The 23,103-nt window shown below is 29.6% G+C and overlaps 3 protein-coding genes across 4 annotated transcripts; 2 read left to right on the top strand and 1 right to left on the bottom strand.

The window, feature by feature from the left end:
* Positions 1-1,262: 1,262 nt before the first annotated feature.
* Positions 1,263-8,611, top strand: LOC125064675. Of its 2 annotated transcripts, XM_047671841.1 has the most exons (5): positions 1,263-1,397; positions 4,946-5,223; positions 5,787-6,036; positions 6,470-6,773; positions 7,334-8,611. In XM_047671841.1, the coding sequence occupies exons 2-5, from the start codon at positions 4,974-4,976 to the stop codon at positions 8,537-8,539; spliced, it is 2,010 nt and encodes a 669-aa protein (XP_047527797.1). In that variant the 5' UTR covers positions 1,263-1,397; positions 4,946-4,973; the 3' UTR covers positions 8,540-8,611. The 2 variants fall into 2 exon arrangements, with proteins under 2 accessions (XP_047527797.1, XP_047527798.1); XM_047671842.1 differs by lacking the exon at positions 1,263-1,397 and having other exon boundaries at positions 4,898-5,003.
* Positions 8,612-9,208: 597 nt separating this feature from the next.
* LOC125064562 lies at positions 9,209-18,473 on the top strand. Its single transcript, XM_047671668.1, has 5 exons — positions 9,209-9,456; positions 13,362-13,527; positions 14,294-14,552; positions 16,313-16,604; positions 17,274-18,473. The coding sequence occupies exons 2-5, from the start codon at positions 13,383-13,385 to the stop codon at positions 18,465-18,467; spliced, it is 1,890 nt and encodes a 629-aa protein (XP_047527624.1). The 5' UTR covers positions 9,209-9,456; positions 13,362-13,382; the 3' UTR covers positions 18,468-18,473.
* A 105-nt stretch (positions 18,474-18,578) lies between these two features.
* On the bottom strand, positions 18,579-22,442 carry LOC125064939 (sugar transporter SWEET1). Its single transcript, XM_047672256.1, has 5 exons — positions 22,237-22,442; positions 22,058-22,135; positions 21,757-21,983; positions 20,848-21,023; positions 18,579-20,772 (listed from the first exon to the last, which is right to left on the bottom strand). The coding sequence occupies exons 1-5, from the start codon at positions 22,311-22,313 to the stop codon at positions 20,665-20,667; spliced, it is 666 nt and encodes a 221-aa protein (XP_047528212.1). The 5' UTR covers positions 22,314-22,442; the 3' UTR covers positions 18,579-20,664.
* Positions 22,443-23,103: the final 661 nt, after the last annotated feature.

Raw genomic sequence — 23,103 nt, 5'->3', positions numbered from 1 at the left:
TCGAGTCAGCATCAATCAGACTTGTTATTAATTACGGATTATTCCTTCATCGAAGCACGAATTGAATTATAATTACAAATCTCGCACACTACATCAACGCTGTTTCACGAATTGAACCCACGAGCTTCGGTTCATATTTACGTGCTGTATGCTATCTCGGCTCTTTATGTATTTAATACTTACATACTTAATCAATTACATATCAGTGGTTTTGTATTTTGACTTTACAAATGAATTCATCAGTACTTACATAGCATAATCTGGAACCTAGTGAAAATAAATAACGTTTAAATTTGATTTAACAATCATTTATATGCTGAAACGCAGAAAAACTATTTGGAATCATTGTTATGTGGAGCCGTGTGATCGACTAAAATTATTAAAAATTAAATAAAATAATAATTAATTTAAGCATCGTACATCAAATAATCTACAACGTTTTTTTTAAGTAGAGCTATCCTGTGAAAACCTACTTGAAACTCGCCGTAGAACCCAATCGGTTAATGTTAAAAAGTGTTGGGCGACATCAAATATAATATATAACATATAAAAGATTACGGATCAAAATAGTGTATCGCCGTAAGTCGGTTTAAAGCATTGCACTGAGAGATACAAAGTTTCGACAAAATAGCACTAGTTCTTATAGTTTAGCGAACTCATTAGTAATTCCTATAAAACTGCTTAAAATTGTCTCGAATTTTTTATTTGTTAATGTCTTGATTTGTTAAGGAAATCCATTATATGGCTTATAGTCTTATATAAGTCGGAAGCTAAATTTTATTATAGAGAGCGGTACAGTTCGGACCGCCGCCGTCGCCGTCGTATGATGTTATATATCGTAAACAAATGATTTTAGTCGAAAACTCTTTGTAAATCAAGAATATAAAATTATTCTGTTAAAAAACTTCAAGAAGACAAATTTGAAGAAAGGTAATTGTACATGTACGTTTTTATATTTATCGTAAATATAAAAGCGTTAAAATTCATAACAAGTAAATATTTTTAACATTTAAAAAACATAACAAGTAAATATTCGTTTGCATTGTATATACGAAAAAAAATAACATGTATTCATGAGATGATGGTAGTCTTACTAATTCAATGAAAGTCTACTACGTCTATAGAAACTGGGGTGCAATACTATTGTACTGTGTATATAAAAAAAAAACTAGTCTGCTGAGATGTCAATACAGACTCTGTGAGCATGCGCAGTAGGTAACCTTATTCTTAAAGCAATGAAATCGACATAAACTCATCTGAATTCCAGATCTCTATGTCAGAGAAGAGTAATAACATCGCTGAATAAACGATAAAAATGGTACATAATGATCTTGAATACGTGAAAACTAAATAGACAAAAGAAATGGTGAAAATATTTGGGATTAAAAGCAATATGGGTAAGTACAATGCTTTTATGTCATATCAAGTTGAATTTTTTCTAAAGATATTTCGTTTTTGCACTATATGTAGATAGCGTTACCCGTTTATATGCAACATTTTAAATTTACTAACGCAATATTATTCTTATTCTTAGTTGTGAATTGTACATTTATTATAATCATTCGCTAGTAACATATATAAACTATTAAATGAGCTGTTTAAAGTTGCAGACTATATGATTTCATTTACAATTTATTTGTAAAATATTTTTTCAATAATAATTTACATCGAAACTAACTCTTTTTTGCTTTTTGAATAATATTATCTAGATAAAAAATATTGTAATAATCGTGGAAAAATAGGTTTTTTATGATTTTTGTCAGATTTAATATAAGTAGTCAAATTATCGATACATTAAAAAAAATATATATATTGTGTAAGTGCAGATAAAAAATATTCCCAAAAACATAGTGACGTAGAACCATAAGAAATTACTCTGTTGAAATGTTTGAATTATTCATTTAAAAATAATTCCTGTGAATAACACAAGTAATAATGTAATTAAGTATATACCAGTAAAATTTGTTTACATCAAATAGGCATTCAGAGTTCTAGTCACGAACTTTGATGTATGAATTATTTGATAGACGTGGGATATTAAAATACGATATTTCTCACGCAGTTTATACATCATATTCGTTTTACCTTGACAGCACCTCTATTACAATTAACAAAACAATTAGTTTTAAAAACATTGAACTATCCAGATGTGATGGAATCGCATCAGGCATGCATGCGTACTTTAGAATTTTTCATTCTGATAAATATAAACAATACCGATAATGTTTACCAAACATACACCGATCGCAACAATATCATATATGCCTCGCACCGGCTACTGTGTCAATGAAATCATTGCTTTACAAACAGAACTCTATGGAACGATTCAAACATAAGTTGGCGGCTGGTATTAAATTTTTAAAATGTTTCATTACTCCCGGAGCAAGGTTAGTGGCTTGAAATCCGTCCTTAGTTTTTATTGTAAAGACCTTCGAAGTTCGTGGTTTCTTCGTGATTTCATCAAGTAGTTAAAGCAACGTGCTAATTTTTAATAATGGTATGTCTAGTTGAAACGGTGAGGTAATTCTCTTGACTGCTTATATTATTGAGAATATATTTTCAATGCATTGAAAGTGAAAATTAAGAAAGTTAAAGTATTGTGAAATAAGTATTTTTAAAGACGACATATTAAAAAATAATAATAAAAAAATCTTATTTTATCATCTCTACATACAATATGTGTTAAAATTTATTGTACATTACAAAGTGTGTGAGTTTTGATATGTAAAAGTACTATAAAAATACATAAGTAGTATTTTTAGTGTAAGTTAAATAATGCATAACACGACATAATAAAAAGTTTAACGAAAGGTAATATATAATATATATAATTAATGTCAAAACTTCATTAAAGTTTTCCAGGAAACACCAATACTCGTAGGTTATAAATGGTAAAAAATAACTCGTTTACTATGCGAAGGTCTAAATTTATCAATTGCAATTACGACAAAAAATATTAGGCAAGCAAATTAAAGCAATAATTAAAAATATGAAAAACAACGGAATATCTATCAGCTCTATGTTGTAACGATTAAAAATTTTATTTCCGTTTCGATATCATCATATTCAATTGTTTCGCGAGTTAGATAAATTGTTTTAAGCTAGATAAGGCACTGTTTTGGGTAAAAATATCGGTCAAACAAACCAGATTGCTAATACATTTAAAAAAAAAAATTGTATGATCTAAGCCGAGAAGGCCATTTCTTAAAGATTAGATTTTTAAATGTAGATAAAACTGTTCTTTTTTCAAATGAATGGCTGTTGGAACTTGGAAAATGAAAGATGAGATAAGTGGTGCGAAATTAAAAGGATGTAAACCGTAATAGTGTCAGTAAAGATGAAGTGCGTTGCCAATTGTGCAAAAAACCGAGTTGTACTTGAATGACGTCAGACCTTACCAAAAAATAGTAAGCAGATTCGGTTCGCGAGTGGTGAAGAAGGAAGTGATTTAATCGTTGGTTAATAACAAACGTATCTTGAAACTACTGGATTCAATGTGACAATGATAGTCCTCCGACCTATTTGATTTGGGAATGTTACGATGAATCATTTTAAGAACTAGTTTCTTCTTAAAATGATTAAATGCTTAAATTCCAACCAATACAGATCACAATACACGCTTGTTTCCCAGTGATTTTGATGATGTCTTCATCATCCTTTAAGATCTTAATTAAGAGGGTTAAAAGTCTTAAGCTCGGGCATATCCGGTACCGGATTAGGAACTTTTTTTAATGTAATTGGTAGATAGACAGGCGAATGGGTCACCTAATGGTAAGTCTTTACCACCGCCCACAGACATTGGCGCTGTAAGACCATGTGGCACCATTCCTTACATAACCTATGTGCCATGGTATGTCCCCTGTGCTTGCACTTACACTGCCTGTTTGGCAGTAGAATATCTGATGAGTAGCTGGCGACCTAGCCGTGCTTGCGAAAAGTCCAACCACCACCTTTGGTGGTTGGACTTTTCGCACCCTTGTGCGACAACATGCTTGTGAATTGAAATTGGGTGGATCAAAATTACAAAAATATTCGGACACTGTTAATTCAATTTAAGGTGAAAGTGATGTTGAGGAAAATTTATCATGTGATTTCATCAAATTTATTCTGCCATATATTTTGTGGTAGTTATAAAAGTGTTACCATGTGCGAATGGACCTGTTGATTTTAATATGAATTTTTAATCTTCAAACGATGTTTAAATGTCATTTAAACGTTGTTACGTTTATTTTTATTTGTGATTATTAATTTTTACAAACTATTTTTACTGTTATTATAGATATATTTTAAAATGGAAAAGGTTTGGTGACATTTGGTAATCAGTGATTATCGTTTTTTGTAAAGATATTGAGTAATGAAGAATGAACAAAATGAAGTAAAAAATATCCCTATATACATATTATTTACATAGCAAATTATGCGTAGGTATTAAATTAAATAAAAAATAATTGTTAACTCGTCGGAGTCTATTGTGGGGCCGCTCTCATGTGGAGGTACCAGGTCAGTTGCCTCGGTTGCCTTCTCCTGAGTCCGGCCCCAATGATGATCGAAACAGAAATGGATTTTTTTTTAAACTTATGCAGAAATGTTAAGAAACTGCATACTTATGAAGTTTTGTTTATATACGTATCAATACTAGTAATAAAAGGACAATGTAATCCGTGTCAAGTGGTGTTTGATGCTATATTTGAAAAATAAAGAAATTACATTATCCTACTTTTATGTTCAACCAGTTTTATGATTGAGTAAAAAAGTTTAATGTTATTTAAATACATTATGTATTAAACTGAATACAAAAAATAGGAAGACTTTTATTTTTAAGCAATATACTTTAATGTTTCGTGTACGCCGGCTTTAGAAGGAATTGTAATTGGATTTTGACCCACCTAATTAAACCCATAAAAATTTCCATTATTAATTTTCTTTCTATGAATTAACTTTTCAGGTTCAAGAAGCTAAGGAGAAAAGTGAATATGAAATCAGTAAAAATAACGCTATGGATGGTAACAATTTGTTTGTGTTTCTTCATCCTTATAATATACCACCTCTACCATTTTTCATATGCACGGAATCATCATAAATTAAATGATTTTTCAATTTTACAACAACCATCGAGTACGAAACGGAATTACGATACACCCATGAGGCACATACCATTAAATGAGATTTACAAAGACATTTCCGACAATGAGGATTCTATTGAATTCGAAGAGACAAAACAAGGTGCTTATTGTTCATTTATTTTAAGAACCGTAATATACGATGCGTGTATCATGTAATCGATTTATTACGCTTCGCTCCTAAAATAATATGATTTTTGTCATGTGACGTATAAATGCTAACTCATTTAGTACTTAACCATTTTATCTCATATTTTTATTTGATTTTTTAATACTATTCTCAAAGATTGCGAACAAAAAATATTTTAAGTAATGTACATACTAATGAAAATTAAGTTAGTTCACAAATTTAGTTTAAAAAATAACAATTTTGATAATCTCTTAATGACGTTGGAATCCAAGGGTATCGTGAGATTCGTTCATTTAATATGACATCATCGAATTTATATGTCGATAATTATAATTAAAACGATGAACATATTATTCATGTGCTTATTCGTAGGTATGCCTAACAAGCCAAAAACAAATGGTTGATGTTACTTTTTAACAAATTAATTATGCGTAAGTTATCACCTACATTTACAAAAGAAAACATTTAGTGTTTTGTTAACAGTTTACTATTTCTTTTATAATACTGTAATTTTTATAGTTGTAATAAAATTTCAGTTTACATGATAGACACACCCGGCTGCCGAATCCCGATCGCAATGGTAAACTATTCGTCGATAAAAAAATGGAAAAGAGGATCGTGTGGAAATCGAGCTGTCTATTTGAAACGAGTTCAAGACTCTAGAATAAGAGCGTCGATAAAAGAAAAGAATATTAGAAAATATTTAAAAAGAACATCTAAATACAAATGTTGCTATAGATACTTTCAAAGATCGACAAGACCAGGCTTTGAGCACAGGAAGCTTCGGTAAGTTAGCATTACTTTAAATTTGAGGTTGATTGAAATTGCAGAAGGAAATTTTGAAGTAGTGTGTGTTGTGATAATTTATATACAAGATCCAAAAAGATTTTAAAAATATTCAAAACAACAATTAACACAAATAAGTTTAAATTAAAATAAAGCCTTCACAAGAAATTAAAGACATCTAAAGTATATCAGCAATATATTTTTGTTTATATTAATAGTGATTTATAGACTAAATGTTTTAAGATTAAGCATCAAAATTATTCGGTGTGACTACTCCGAGCTTATTTTGTTTAAAATTTTGACGACCTCAATAAATTGCTGTGACAAAAGTACTCGATATTATTATAACATTATGTCTGATTGTAAAGACTTTGATACGAAGAAAATTTCATATATGGTTAGATACTTATTTTGTGAAACTCATTTATTTCAGATACACAGAATGTAAAGATCTTAAGGACAGCGAACTATTTTTACTAGAGAGTGATTTTATAAATGTTCAGTGCTTCGAAGTTAATGCCTATAATAAATCACATCTCATTTATCAAGACGTGTACGCGTTCTGTCGAAAAATAAATACAACAAACATAGATAAAACGACAAAACAAAAAAGGAAATATAGCGTGCTAATATTAGGAATGGATTCAATGTCCTTGTCTCGGTTCGTTCAAACTATGACTCGAACTGTGACATATTTAAAAAACAATTTCTGGCTGGGCTTCAGAGGATACCATAAGGTAGAGTAAAACCTATGATGTTAGGATAAGGTTTATGAAATTCGAACACGAATAAAAATCAACATGATTGAAATTTTAATGCAAGTATATTATTCCAATATTAATATTATCTGTAATTATAACTTCCGCCTTGAGTTTAGAAAGACATTTTTGTTCAGTAAATCAATTGCACAATGGAAAAAACAATTTTTGTTCAATACAAGAGTACAAGGCACACAAAACAATGTGCTTTTTATCATGTTACATAGAAAAAAGATACGCTGTTTAATAATCAGATGAATGTATTTTGTTTACTTTGTATGATTGTGTTATCATGTATGCGTAGGCTGAGATCGATTTACCTACATTAAATGTTTTATATTTTTATCGTTGAAACATTTTGGCATGAGTAACCGATTGAGTGGAAGTGCCATTTTTTTGGTATTCTCACCAACGAAAAAATATTATATATATAGTCAGTAATAGGCAAAATTAAAATATATTCGTAAATAATATGATTTTTTCGTTACAACAAAAAGTTTTTGTGTTTAATATATTTTTAAGGAACATTGATATTTTAGGTGGGTGACAACACGTTTCCAAACTTGATGGCAGCTTTAACCGGACAAAATTTGTCAAATATTATCAGCAAATGTTCAAAAAAGATGGATCAGTGCAATGAATTACTTATTTGGAGCATTTTCAAGAAATCTGGATACGTGACAGCTTACGGTGAAGATTATTTGCAATTGCCTGATATTTTCAGTAGGGACTATTTATTTCGTAGGTCGCCCACCGACCACTATATGAGACCTTTTTTTCTCAAGGGGGAACACGAGAAAAATAATCATTCCTTGTTGTGTTCTGGAAAAGTACCGTCTGGTCAGCAGCTACTAGATTACGCATACGACTTCGTTTTAACATACAGGGAAAGTCCTTTCTTCGGATTTTTCTGGATGAACTCCTTTAGTCATAACATAAATAACCATCCACAGGATGTAGACCAACTTTTAGAGGATTTCTTGAATCGTCTCACGTATACGGGAGTGTTAGACAAGACATTTATAGTATTTCTTAGCGATCACGGCATTCGTTTTGGCGAACATCGACTCACAGTAGAATCATATTACGACGATCGTTTGCCTTCTTTATTTTTATGGATACCAGAATTGTTTAAATATTACTATCCCCATAAGGTTAAAGCTATTTTATTAAACCAGTTTCGACTAGTAACCCCCTACGATTTATTTGATACTTTATACGAAATAAGTGAATTAACCAACGTCACTGAATCGGAGAGATACGATTATTCTTCTAGACATCAAAGTATATTCAGCATTATAAGCGCAAATCGCACTTGCCAGGACGTTGGCATTCATGATAAGTGGTGTAGTTGCCACAAATTGTATCCCCTTGACGTTGAAGACACGGAAGGAATTAAGAGCGTCTACTTCGTAGCAGGACGTATAAGAAAGAAAATAAAAAATATAAAAACAAAAAAATGTTGGAGTTGCATGAGTCTAGGCCTTCAAAATACAACCCGAATACATTTCTACTTCGATAACAATAAAGTAAACTTATATTATGTAGTAGCGTTTTCTATGAGGCCACGAAATATTTTCTATGAAGCTACCGTTGCTCGACAAGACACGAATATGAGTATTGTCGGTTCCATTAACATAATATCTCCATATAAAGGTTTTGGTGATTGCACAATTAACCACGAAGACAGAATCTTCTGTGTGTGCCAAAAAAATATGGACTGTCGAATAAATTCAATGCTATAAATATTTTTCTACTTTAATTTACAGGTCGTATTTTGTAAGAGTAAAAAATACTAAAGTGTTTTTAAATCAAACTGTGATAACATAACATTTATGTGTCTTTCAGAATTTTATTGACTAAAACGACTGAGTTCTTTTTCTTAATAATAAATTATTTTTACAACTTTCAAAAAATGTTTTTTTAATATCGTTTATCCACAACTTTTGTAGATTCGAAGTGATACTTTTTATCACCACGTAGTCTTCGAAGCTACGTCAAGCATTCCTCAAAAATAAACGTAAGTGAAACCGGATTATTTAATAAAAATAATGAATATTATGAAAACATGGCTCATTTAGTAGTTCAAGCACCATTTATACAACAAATTTTTAAATATATATTTTTTTATTCATTATTTCTAAAACACATTTTATCAATATAGATTTTTTTATTTAGCAGAGAAAACATAACAAATAGAGTATTACTTAGAGACAGATCAATCTATGCTTACATATTTTCGTTTTTATCAAAATCAATACTGTCAATAAATTACCCGCTTTAAATAATCCGTGTATGCTTAAATGGAATGAGATAATTAATTAAAAAAACGTAAACCCATGATTTCCCAATTTGATTCACTGCATCATATCTTCTTCGTATGATCTGTCCAGTCCATTATCATGTATCAGTACTAACGGACGTACTATTTTTACATAGTTCACGATATACAGCATAATACATACGAAACAAAAGTTAGAAGTTAGATATTGATATATTGATGTTAACTAAAAACGGCTTGCAAACATTCAATGAAAATAAACGTGTTTTTTTTTCACAATGAAAAAGTGTTAAAGTGCGTTTTGTATTTTCTATTCAAATCAGTATTATAGCATAATGTAGTGATTTATATTTTGTGTACAATCATTTTCATATTTAAAAGGTAAGGATAATTTTTACACAATTTAATAATAGATATCTTCTTTATATCTAAAAAACTATTTTTCAGATGGATAATGTGAGCAATTTACATAGCTGTGATGATCGCGATGTTTAACTGGCCTTATTAAAACAATGAAATCTAATACTAAATAGGAAGATACAATTTTATTTGTAGCGTGATAAAAAGGAAGTTTATATCATAATCCAAATTTTTATTTATTTAAAATAAATTATAATATATTAAAATTTTTTCAAGGTACTTTGTTTGTAATTAAAAGTCTCTTGTTACGTTCTATTAATGTTATGGTTTCCATATATTTAACCTTCAAAAACACATTTCATATATTAAGAAGGAATAAGAACTACATTTGTTTAGCTGGGTATTGAAAGAAAATATTCACCTTAACATAATTGACACGATATATAAAAAATTATAAATTATAACAATAAAGGAAATAATCAAACGATTTGATTGAATAAACTTTGAAATGAATGCAAAAGTGCAGTCGAATTCCAAATTATAATCTAGTGCCTGAAAATATTGGACTCATACTTATAAATAATCATACTTGGCATCATACAGTAATTTCAATCTCAAGAATCAACTGTCGCCAGTTTAATTTTCACCATTTTCGTAACGAAATAGACGTTGAGCAATACCTAGTACTTCTAGCATTTTTGCCTAAAGCGAAGCAATCAGAAGCATTACAATCATGATTTACACAATAGTTAACTTTTATGTTAACTAGTTAAAAAATAATATAATATTTACATTCAGCTCTCACGCTTGGCAGCGCATTAGCAATGTCAAGGTCTGGTCTTTAAGTGATCTTGTATCAAGAACGTTATCAAATACTCTATTTAATTGTGATATACATTATAAATTAGAATCCTAGAAGGATAAGGGTTAGAGTTTTAAATATTAATATACTGACTTAATAAGTAAGGTACGATATTCCGGCAATCAATTTCATTAGAACTATATTTTTTTAAAGAATAAGTACATGTTAAGTATATTTAATAGAGGTAAAATATAGATAGGTCTTTTTATCACTGAAATAGTGATCTCTTTCAATTTATTGAAATACTTATATAATCAAATATATAAAATAACTACGTCAAAAGTAAACACAAACAAACCAGTAGTAGTAATACTTACTATATAATTGGACACTGAACCAAGATGGTCCAGTGATTAGAATGCGTCTTAACCGATGATTGCGGCTTCAAGCCCAAGCAAGGATCACCGATTTTTTAAGTGCTTAATTAGTGTTCATAATACATCTCGTGTTCGGCGGTGAAGGAAAACGTGGTAAGGACGCACGTGCCTATTTCCAATGCAATCCTGCCGCATTGGAGCATCGTGATGGAGTAATCTCTAAACATTCCACACACCCACAAAGGGAGCGGAGGACTTAGCCCAGCATTGGGAAATTTACAGGCTGTTAATTTGCCTTACCATATAGCATTAATATTGTCAGTACATTCAACCTTTCTATGATAGATTACTCAAGATTTCGCTAGTTTTAATAATTGAAGAAACTATTGTAATTGATAACAATAAAACATCACTCATAACTACATAAAGTACACTTACAAAAACCATTCAGTAATCATTATAGATATTACTTGTTATTAAAATATTGAAGGTTTTCGACTCGACCTTGAAAACAGATTATTCATAAAAATCTATTGTGATATAACGACTCAGTCAGCGTTCTTGTTGTAATAGTTTATAAAAATATATGTTCAAAGTAGTAATAAAATATTTATGGTATATCGTCATACGCTTCAATGTATAAAATATATTTCTACATGATAATTAGTTTCGATTAAGCGTCAATTAAGAAAAAAAAAACGATTACAATTTACCTCAATTTAACTAATAATACATAGTGATTTACGTTACATAACATAAAAAGTGGACAAGTATAAGAAGTTCTACTTCTTCGACGTAATTAATAATAGTTTTTAATTGCATACAAATAAATAATTACGATAAAATAATAATAATTAATTTAATTTTTTTGTGATAAAAATATTTTCTTTTGTTCACCACTACTATCACTCACTAGAAAATTTAAACATTTAAATTTAAATTTGTATTAAAATAAACATCTACCTTATATTATATATGCGAAAGTAACTCTGTCTGTGTCTATTACCTCTACACGCTTAAACCGCTGAACCGCTTTAGATGAAATTTGGTGTGAAGATAGTGTTCGGGGAAGGACATAGGGTACTTTTTTAGTAGCAGTAGTTTATTTCGAGCGTCTTGACACTTGGTGGTTTTCCAAGTGATTTCATTATGTAGTTTTCATGTCACATTGCGCGCACTTCATAATAATCCACTCTCATCATGTTTCTTAACGCACCAAAGAAATATAACATTAAAAAAAAAAATGTAATAGATATTATGATAGTTTATCGTTTTAGGACAAATAACTGCTCCATAATTTTTACGTTGAATTATTTTAGAATTTTGTAATCAAAATTTATACGAAAATGGCAAAAAACTAGAAAATTCACAATTTGCTGACAACATGACGTATCCTTATCAAAACAAATAACAGTAATTTTAATCATTTTCTGTTAATATAATAACATTACAATTGCTTTACGTTAATGTACCCATTTTATCATAGTTTATCACGTCCGGCCTTTATATATTTATTTCCCAATAGTTACCCCGCCCCAGTACTATGTCCTAGTTTTTGAAATAGGGCAACCCATAATATTCCTTACGGCTTATGTTTTATAAGTTCGTTTACGTGATGCTCTTAGTATTTAGTCAGAATAAGCCATAATATCGCTAATACCTAAAATCAATGTTGATTTCGGTACAAACTGTATTATCATCACAACTAAAATAGTATTCACACTGTTATATAACATCCCGTAATGCTCTATATACACATTTATTACAGTAAGGATATATATAGTATTCTATTCAAATACATTTCTAAAACTCACTCAAAACATTTTTGTATACACTTTTTAAGGGTAGCAGTGAGGTGTAGGTATTTATAAATTTGTTATCTAAAATCACACCCACCTTTCAGGAGATATTATCTACTTAGTGTAATTACTTATTGTAGTGGTCGAGTAGTGTGTACACCGGTTTTCATGGGTACGCCACTCCGAGGTCCCGGGTTCGATTCCCGACCGAGGCGATGTAGAAAAAGTTCATTAGTTTTCTATGTTGTCTTGGGTCAGGGTGTTTGTGGTAGCGTCGTTACTTCTGATTTTCCATAACACAAGTGCTTTAGCTTCTTACATTGGGATCAGAGTAATGTATGTGATGTTGTCTATTATTTATTTATTATTATTATATTTTAAACTGGAAAGAAATATCGTAATCGCATCGGTAAGATTACGATGTTTCTTAAGCATATCGGAGCAAAATTTCTTGTTTCTGGTAACTTTAATATAGGCAAAAATCAGTATCGAATCCAGTTGCAGGTGGTCATTGGTGGTAATAGGTGGTTTATGGGCACTTCACAGACCTATATACCATAGGCTGTTGCGCACTGATAATTTAAAAATACTTCAACACAAATAAAATAAACTTGCATTTAATTGGAATAGGCGGAAACTAAATTTATTAAAAAAAAATGTTCTATAAATATACGTACGTATTATACACAAATTGATCCAGAAAATGAATACTGGGGAGCGAAAATTTTGAATTTTTCCTGAGGCGCTCATGACCATAATTTCCAAACCTAGTCCTTGTACCTTAAATGTAGTTTTTTATTAGATATTAATTTAGTAACATTATTAAATCATCATTCTTCTTTATATCTGTTCTTCGTAAATATAATAATATTTTTTTTCGTATTTTCTTGTAAAGTTATATAAGCAAATTTATTAAACACGTTAATAGCATAATGTATATGATTTCAGTGCTATGTTGACGCCAGAAACATGGATAACGTGAGAAATTTTAAATTTCTATTATTGGGTTCGTTTGTTGTGACAATAGTCTACACTATATATCCCAAGTTATATATAGGCACGAGTGAGCCTATCCAGAAATACAGAAAAGAAATTTTTATACAATTTTACAATGGTAAGTTTAACTGTAAAATTTAGTAAAAGTAAAGAAAGAAAAAACCTACCCACCAAATGCTTACATATATTTTGTTTTTGTTTTGAATAGGTAATGTTTTTAATAGTAATATTATATTATACTGATTCTTCTCAGGTCAGAGTGTTTACTTTTCCGAACCGGTGGTAGTGTTTAATTTGACAATCAATAGTGTGATGCTTCTATATTGAATAAAGGTATTTAATTTGATTTGATTTGGTTCTGATTTTGACTTTGCCAATATAGTTTTTGTACTAACATATAGATTTTTTTAAATTATAATGTCTACTACTTTCTTAACGTGTTTAGGTTTGTTATGTTTTTCTCTAGGTTAAATAATAGTAGATAATACTATATACATAAGTCATAATTCCCTCGTCAGCATAGTGGCTAACTTATAATAAAATGTGCTTTGTATTTTACTAGTATTTTTTGAGATTTTTAGACGTGGCCAAAATTCGTCAGTAGGATATCACGATATATACGATATCAATATCGTTTATTGTGATTGATTATTACACCAAAAAGAAATTTCTCATTAAAACAATATAGTAAAATAAATCTAAACAATATTTAATATTCAGTTTGATAATTATATCCTTTTAACCATTTTTTGCCAACTATTCTTTTAAATAGGCTCTACATATTTGAAATTACCCTAAAAAGATATAAGAATTTGTAGTAGGTACAGAACATAAATGCCACACAGCATATAGTTTTAAATATTTAACAAGTAATTACTTTACAGGTACTGAAGATTTCTTAATAGACACGCCTGGATGTTTCATACCAAATTATATGAAAACGATGAAATTCAAAGAAGTGCACGATGCCAAGAAACGGTGTGGTAAACGAGCAGTATTTATTAAGAAGATATCAAATGACGTAGTATTGTTTACAATCAACGAAATTAAAATGAGATATTATACAAAGAAGAAGTATTCATGTTGCTACCAATTCGCTGGTCCGTCTTATGTTTCAGGAAAGATAGATTATACTTCATTGAGGTAGGAATTTTATGAAGTAAATATCATTGTATTAGGGGTCCACTCATCACATATTCGACCGCCAAACAACAATATTTAGTATTGTTGTGTTAGGGTGAGCGAGCCAGTGTAACTACAGGCATAAGGGATATAACATCTTCATTTCCAAGGTCGGTGGTGCATTGGCAATGTAAAAAATCGTTATTCTTACAACGCAAATAGTTATGGCCGGTGATCACTTGCCATGAGGTGGCCCCACTTGATCGTCCGCTTACCTATATAAACGTGATATCACTAATAATTGTTATTATTATTATAACAGTGAAAATTATTTTTATTTGTTATCTATGAAATTAGGTCTTATATTAATTTAATACTTTCTATGGAGAGTAGAAGAAAGGAGAAGTAATTTGATCTTCACCCGCAAACGAGTCTACCGAATAGTAGTAAAAAGTAAATTCAATCTCAGAATGGGGCTAGTGTATTAACTATCTGAAATTAACATTTATGCATTTTCTAAATAGGATTTATACATTTGATTAACAACATTCAAAGAGCCCTTTTTGAGCTTATTCGACTTTCTCAGTCTCATTTTGGTTTACTCTACTTAGCTCCAGCAGCACCATCGAAATAAAAAAATATTTTATCATGGGACACTTTTTATACAGAAAGGTACGTCTCCATACCTCCGTACTCCACAGTATTTCCGTTAATATAGTCAGTACGCCCACTCTCCCTAGGATTGATTGTATATGTATATACACTGTTCATAACTTATCTGCTATTACGTCATTTGTAATTAGTACTTTTAATTAATATTTATGTAATATGTCAAATTATTACTAAAGCTATCAGTCCCGCCTTCGCGTAGGTAAAATTCATACAATTTATTAACATTACATTAAATATACTTTGTAAGTAATACTATCATCACTGAAATTAAAATAACATAATAAAGTAGAAATTCATTTATTTATTTGAAACACCCTCGGCATATTCAGAAATACAATGCAATCAAAAATACACGAACTGATGCAGTGTGATACACCACTGCAGGTATTTGTAACACTATTGAATAACAATAAATACCAAACAGATCAAAATATTATTTATTTATTCAATAATGAAATAAATCACGTTCAATTAACAATTGCGAAGAAAGTAAGCATATGAAAATCTTGTTATTAATTGATAATAATTATTAACTTCAACTTAAAAAAAATATTTTGTTAGTATGCTATTTCTCTTTAATTCAATTTAAATAAATATATATATTATCTATATTTAAATTATATTCAAATTTTTTATCTTAACGAAGGCATCTTTAACGAATTTTCATAAGTTCGACTATAAATATCGGAGGTAAAAACCCCTATTTTTAACGACCGTACATAAATAATGTAGATGCTATTTTGAAATATAATACGATATATTTAAACAATACACTCGATACAATTTATTTGTAAGGTTTGTAGGGTTCAATTATAAATTATTTTTACTAACATTAGCAAGACTACGAATAGCATACTCTTACGAACGAACTTAATGGTTTTTTTTATAACAAATAATGTGTAATCATTTTTATGGCTAAGTCACAATACAGCAAAACATAAATTTTATAACATTCCAAACATGGTATAATTGCTTGTGAACCTTGGGCTTGAGATGTAGAGTCAATAGGTATATTGGAAAACAAACGTGTTTCACTATTTTTCTTTCATTTACGAGACACACTAATCTGACTTAGATGACTGTTTAATTTTATATTGTTTTTTTTTTAGATATTCAAGTTGTATAGATTTTAAAAATGGAACGGAAACATTTCTGAAGGAGGAAGTAATAACTGTAAAGTGCAAACACAATTCAGATAAAAAAGTTATAATCTACGAAGACGCATATGCAATACTGAAAAAAATTAAAAGAACCTATGAAAAGCGGGACGACGAGAGACCTTGGAACATTTTAATATTAGGAATGGATACCATTTCAAGAGGTCGTGCTTACAGCAGTTTGCCAAAAACAACTGATTATATGTTAAGACACGACTGGTTAGACTATAGAGGATACCAAAAGGTAACAAGGTACCTAGAAATATCTAATATCGCTTAATCATTTTTTAAGTTACTTCGATTCACCATCACCATACTAGTAGTAGAGGAGCTAACACGCTGTACCTATTCTGAATTCGGAATATCAAAATTTTTAATATTAAATAAGCAAAGGTATTAATTAATTAATATAAATTTTAAAAATAGTAATAATAATTTTTCTACTTCGACTCGGCCGGGAATCGAAACCGGGACCTCGGAGTAGCGTACTCATGAAAACCGGTGTACACACTACTCAACCACGGAGGTCGTCAAAAAAAGTATTATTAATATTAATTTAAACCCAGTTTATTTAATGTTATTTGAATTTATTTTATAAAGTTTTTAATTCTTATTTCTATTGAAGTTTAAAAAAAAACTTTTGTTACATAAATTGAGTTATATATTTACAGATATACATAGGTGTTTTTAATTGAACATATTATTTACAATTACTATACTGTGTTAAAGAAAATCACTACATTGCGTTGATGAAACTACGTTGTAACCTGCTTGGAATCCCATTCGTGAGAAATTATAAATCATTATTATATCAGCCTCAGTACATAGCTATATAGTATAACATATATCCAGAAATAATGATTTTGTCTTAACGATTTTATTTACATTATTATTAAAAATCACAAATTTACAGGTAGGATACAACACATTCCCGAATGTAATGTCTTTATTGACTGGCAAGAACATGTCAACAATATACAAAGCCTGCTCATCGGGCATGGATAAATGCAACCATATGATTTTATGGTCACAATTTCAAAAGGCCGGTTACGTAACCGCTACTGGTGAAGATTACTTGAGACTGCCAGACACTTTTGGTAAATACGGATATAAAACGTCGCCCACTGATCATTACTTACGGCCACTCTTTCTGACGGGAGAACATTCGTATGGGAATCTTGTATGCACGAAGAAAATGGCATCGCCGAATCACATCCTCGATTACGCTACAGCGTTTTCAGATACTTACAAAGACGATAAATTCTTTGGGATGTTTTGGTTTAATTCATATAGTCATAATCTAGAGAATAAACCTCAACTTATTGATGATGGAATCATTAATTTCTTCAATAACCTCAACAGCTCAGGCGTAATGAACAATACTTTTATACTTTTCTTAAGCGATCATGGAATGCGGTACGGCAAAATGAGAGAACAAGTCGAATCGTATTACGCAGAACGTCTACCGATGCTTTTCATGTGGGTCCCTGAGGATTTCCGAAAAATACACTCACAAGAATACACAAATTTAGAAATCAATCAAAATCGTTTAATAACGCCGTATGACTTACGCTTAACACTATGGGACATAATGGTCAAGTCGAAAATTACAACACACAAAATTGATTCTGAAGCTTGTCCAAAGTGTGATAGCATTTTTAATGAAATAAGCCCCTATAGAAATTGCGCAGACGCAAACGTCGACGAGAAATGGTGCACGTGTCATACAATGAAAAGCGTCGATCAGAAAGATAAAGACGTAAAACTTAGTATCGATTTCGTTGTAACATATTTACAAAATAAAACCAAATATATAGAGACGACTTCGTGCATGAAATGCGCGATGTTAAATCTAAAAACAATTTTACGAACACACACATACCGCGACGAATCTCTTAACAGCACTTATTTTGTATTAGGATTATTAATGACTCCAGCCAATATCGGTTATGAAGCTACGATTGTAAAACGTAATGGAGAATTGAGTATCATGCAGCCTACTTATACAATAACTAGTTATAACACCAGAGGTAATTGCGTTATTGAACCAAATCATCGTTCCTATTGTGTTTGTGAAAAAAAAGCAAAATGTAAAATTAAACAATAAAAAGTTTTTATTGTTATTTTATTTTCAACTAAATAAAATTATCTTATTACATATAACGTCAAGAACATACACATCTGGTGTAAAAAAAGAAAAAAAAAACAACCATAATCGACAAGAGAAATCATTAAATGACAAAATACATTTCTAATACTTATTATGAATGACTGAAGCACCATAATTATTTTAAATAATCATAAATAACGATGGCAAGAGAACTGCTTTAATGGTACTCATTAGCCAATCATATTTATTTATTTTAGTTATAGTTACAAAAATCTTAAATTACTTTAATATTAATGTTTACACATTGGAGTTATTAGTTCTATGTAAGGCTTTTGGCTAAATTGTGCAAGATAAAATTTGACATTCTTTAACTATTCAAACATAGACACTTACAGTTGTTCAAATAGTCTACGCATATCTCACTAAAATTGTTTTAAAGATCAAATAGTACTCTATGCCTAAGTATGAAAATACATATTTTTACTTAAGATATTTTCAAAGAACATTATCATTTAGTGCGTCGCTTTCACAGTGGCATTAAGAAGACGCAAACGTTATCTATTAGTAATTATATATATGTATAATTAATATAATGAATTAGAATTAAACTCAAAAAGGAACATACGAGACGCAGGAATGTGATAAATTAAATTTAAAAAAATGCCACATACATAAATACTAACATAGTATTAAATAAATAATTTGAACAATTGATATACATTTAATTTATTAATGTTGAAGTTGAATTACTAATTTATGTTTTGACATTGGCATAGAACAGAGCAACAGCGCCATTGCTAACCAAAATGACCATTCTGTAGGAAAATGCAATCTACCTATCAAAATATGTATGTAACGTTATACAGACAGTTCGCGTCTGGTATCTTTGAGGCTCTTAAATCAGAGGAAAGGAAAGCGATTTCATATGTTTTTCACATCTAAAATAAATATCTTTGATATATTCGACTATAATTCATACCTTTTCATAAAACGATAGCCTTCTTTTTTTAATAGTTAAAAACTTTAATTAGAAAAAAAAAAATTATTAATGTATTCTGTTATAAGCACACAGGACGCAAGCACGCATCGAACTTATAATAGGGACGTGCATACTCGAAACTATAGTTTGTTCAACAGCAAAGTTACATAATTTTGACTACAGAGAAACAAACTAACATGAAGCAATATTTTTTAATTAATAAAAAGGTATGCACCAGTAACTACAGGCACAGGGGACATAATATCTTTGTTCCCAAGGTTGGTGGTGCATTGCTTTATAAGAAATGGTTAAAATATTATATGGCTTCATTATTCATTGGTCAGGGGGTCCACTTACCATCAGGTGGCCCATATGCCCTTCCATCTACTTATAACATGACAAAAGGAGACTGGCAAAAGGGCCACCTGGTGGTAAGTGATTACCACTACCCAAAGCATTGGCTCTGTAAGAAATACTAACAATTTAAGAAAAACATCTTAAGATGACCTGTAGTTACAACTTACACCACCCACCTCAACCCTCAAGCCAGAACACAAAATATTAATATTGCTATATAAGTTGTAGGTTACGATGAGTGGGTAGTACTAGGTATTGAGTGGTGTATATTGAGTCAATATACACCACTGCAACTTTTATGCTCTTCTATTAGTCAGCTAGCCAGCAGCTTTGTGCATTCTCTATGGCTTTACAAAGGCTTAAGGGATAGTTTCTCTCTCTACAATATTATTCACCTTATAAATATATGAGACCAAGTCAATGACTAATTTATATAACACAAAAAAAGAAAAAATACTGTTAATACTATTATTTGAACTTTTAGTGACAAGATTATCTTTATAATGTATTCCTATTTTGTAAAAAAAAAAAATTGAAATCTAGTTTTATATAAGCTACATAAATTCATTAAAGAAAACAATTATAATACTTTAACTTATTGCATAAATCGTCACTTGTAGATCTATTTTGTACAATATACATTTATTCAATGACAAAATCATTTGGTTATTTGCATATTTTTCTATTTTATGTAAACAATGGCACCAGAAATATGTTTAACTTGAATTAATTTAAAAATGCTTAGTCTTCTAGTCATCTATTAAAATATATGCACATATTATAGAACAATTACTTTTTCTAAAAATTATTGAAAATAACTATTTACCTTGCATTCTTCTTTATTTTATTTTTTTTTAATTAAGCTAGAGTTGTCTTAGATATAAGAGGTGAATGTGGAATACTAGGAAATATCACAAACAATGAAAGCTGCGCCAAGGCCAAGACAACACCAATAAAATTTGGTACCTAAAAAAGAAAAACATGTTACACACTCCTATTATAATTAAAGTTTAATAATTCCATTGAATTAAAAGAATTTACCGATAGATATATATCTTCTTCTATTACACCATAGACAAACCAAAGACTTGATACAATCAATGACATAAATATCATTGGAAAAGGAAGACAATCTGTACATTTTGTTCTAATAACATAAAAAAGCTTGATCATTGGTGCAGCAATTGTTAACAAAGTAAGAGAACAGGCTGATAACCCTGAAAAAGAACAATAGCATTGTAACTTAATACTTTATCTTTTCATATATTGCTTATTTATTGAATTAGTTATCATCACTATCAACTCATTACTTTAAAATTAACAACTAAACAGGTAATCATACTAAGTGATATGGTATATTTTAAGGTGTAATTAATATTGAATCTATATGTCTGTTTTGTTTTAATTAATATTAGTTATATATCTGCCATTGTGGGTTTGGTATTTCTGGACTGTTAGGGTGGCATAATATATATATATATATATATATATATATGAATGAGGACCATAAGTTAATTAGGTTGGAGCTAATTTATTTTATTATAAATAAATAATTAATTAACTGCCACTGTAAATAGGCTCTTAAGTATCACTAAAGGTAAATTTAAATAAATGTTTTATAGAATCAGCATGTGCAGATCAAATTCAGCAATTTGATTTTAAGCTTGTTTTAACCAACCAATTGAGCAGAAATTTAGCAAATTGTTTGATGAAGATAACAATACATAATCAAAATATTATTTAATCAAGTAAACTCCTAAAAGATACTTATGGACTTATTACAGTATTCAATAACCTGGATAGCTACCTCTAGTCTAGAACATAGATTCTACTGAGAATAACCAGCAGGAAACTTAGTGATTAAAAATTAATTTTATTCATTCTGATACATGAAATTAAGTAGAAGCTTATTTTAAATAGTCAATTTATAATATAATCAAGCATACAAACCTAATCTACTCAAAAGTACTTCATTGTCTTCCTCCACTGACATATAGCCAATTGTGAAGACATGTATTGTAATAGACAGTAAAAATTGCCTTAACACAGATGTTTTCTTGATAGTGTAAATATAAAATACTAAAACATATGAGACCGATAAAACTATACCAAAACTATTAACTAAAATTATTTTATTGTCCTGTTTTGTCAGTCCATAGAAAAGCCAGAGACCCGATCTGTAATAATAAACCGTTAAATTTTAAGTCACGTCTTATTTCTTAAATAATATTACAAATGATATTTTACTCACGATGTAAAGCCGCATATAAAAGGTAGCGGCGAAGATTCTGATGTTGTCCCATTAACCACATATTGTTTGCAAACGAGACTAAAAGAAATAGAAAAATGTAATATAATTTACGTAGCCTCTTTTATGTAAATTAGTTTAGAATAGAATAATCAAGATTTAAAATCATAAATATCACGTACGAGCCAGATAAAAATTGTAGTATCGTAGTTATAACTGCTAAACTTGACACAAGATCTTTTAAGTCTGATAGGTACATCTTCTATAATTCATAAATTATAATTTAATCTAAATAGGAACAATACACTAGCTGATTATTTAAATATAACAAAACATTGCGCCGAACTTAACATGTAAACATTTGACACGCATTGTGCACAACAGTCCAACGTCAGCCTTCAAAACCCTTTAACACAGATTACATATAAATTAAAATAATATAATATTTATTTTGATAGCCTTAACAATATTTATTTCACAGTCTAGATTATGCAAACGAATTATATAAAATAATAATAATAATATATATAAAAAAATATAATAAGAAATAAATCCATGGAAGACACAAAGAAGATGTATAGCAGTGGGTATTTTAATCGCACGTCCGTTACTGAGTCATGAATGGTTTTGATAATTTGATACTTTGTTCTCTTGAAATGTAAAAATATTTTTTAGTTACAAGTTCACGACTTCGCTATAAAGTCGAATACTATTAATTACTTTTCTTCCGGAATATCATAACTGTCCAATAACATTATCAAAATTTTAAACCACCATTAACAGAATACAATTTTGACATTGTTTAAAGAAATATGGAGACTGTAAAATTGTAATAGTGTTAACCTAAAGACTGCCTTTTTTAAAAACGCCATATTTTCTTTTTTAATATTTATGCTTAATCTAAATTATTTACATAAATAAATAGTTCGCAAAATGTTTGAGATTGATAATATTTGTTTTAAATATAGTGGATTATGTACTCTGTATAATCGTTGACAATTTTTTTAATAATTGACATATGTCATTTAAGAAACTATATACATCAAAAC

This window comes from Vanessa atalanta, chromosome 6 (genome assembly GCF_905147765.1).
Source record: "Vanessa atalanta chromosome 6, ilVanAtal1.2, whole genome shotgun sequence".
NCBI classification, from domain to species: domain Eukaryota; kingdom Metazoa; phylum Arthropoda; class Insecta; order Lepidoptera; family Nymphalidae; genus Vanessa; species Vanessa atalanta.
Note: the sequence above shows the minus strand (reverse complement) of the source record. Positions and strands in the feature narration are given on the sequence as shown.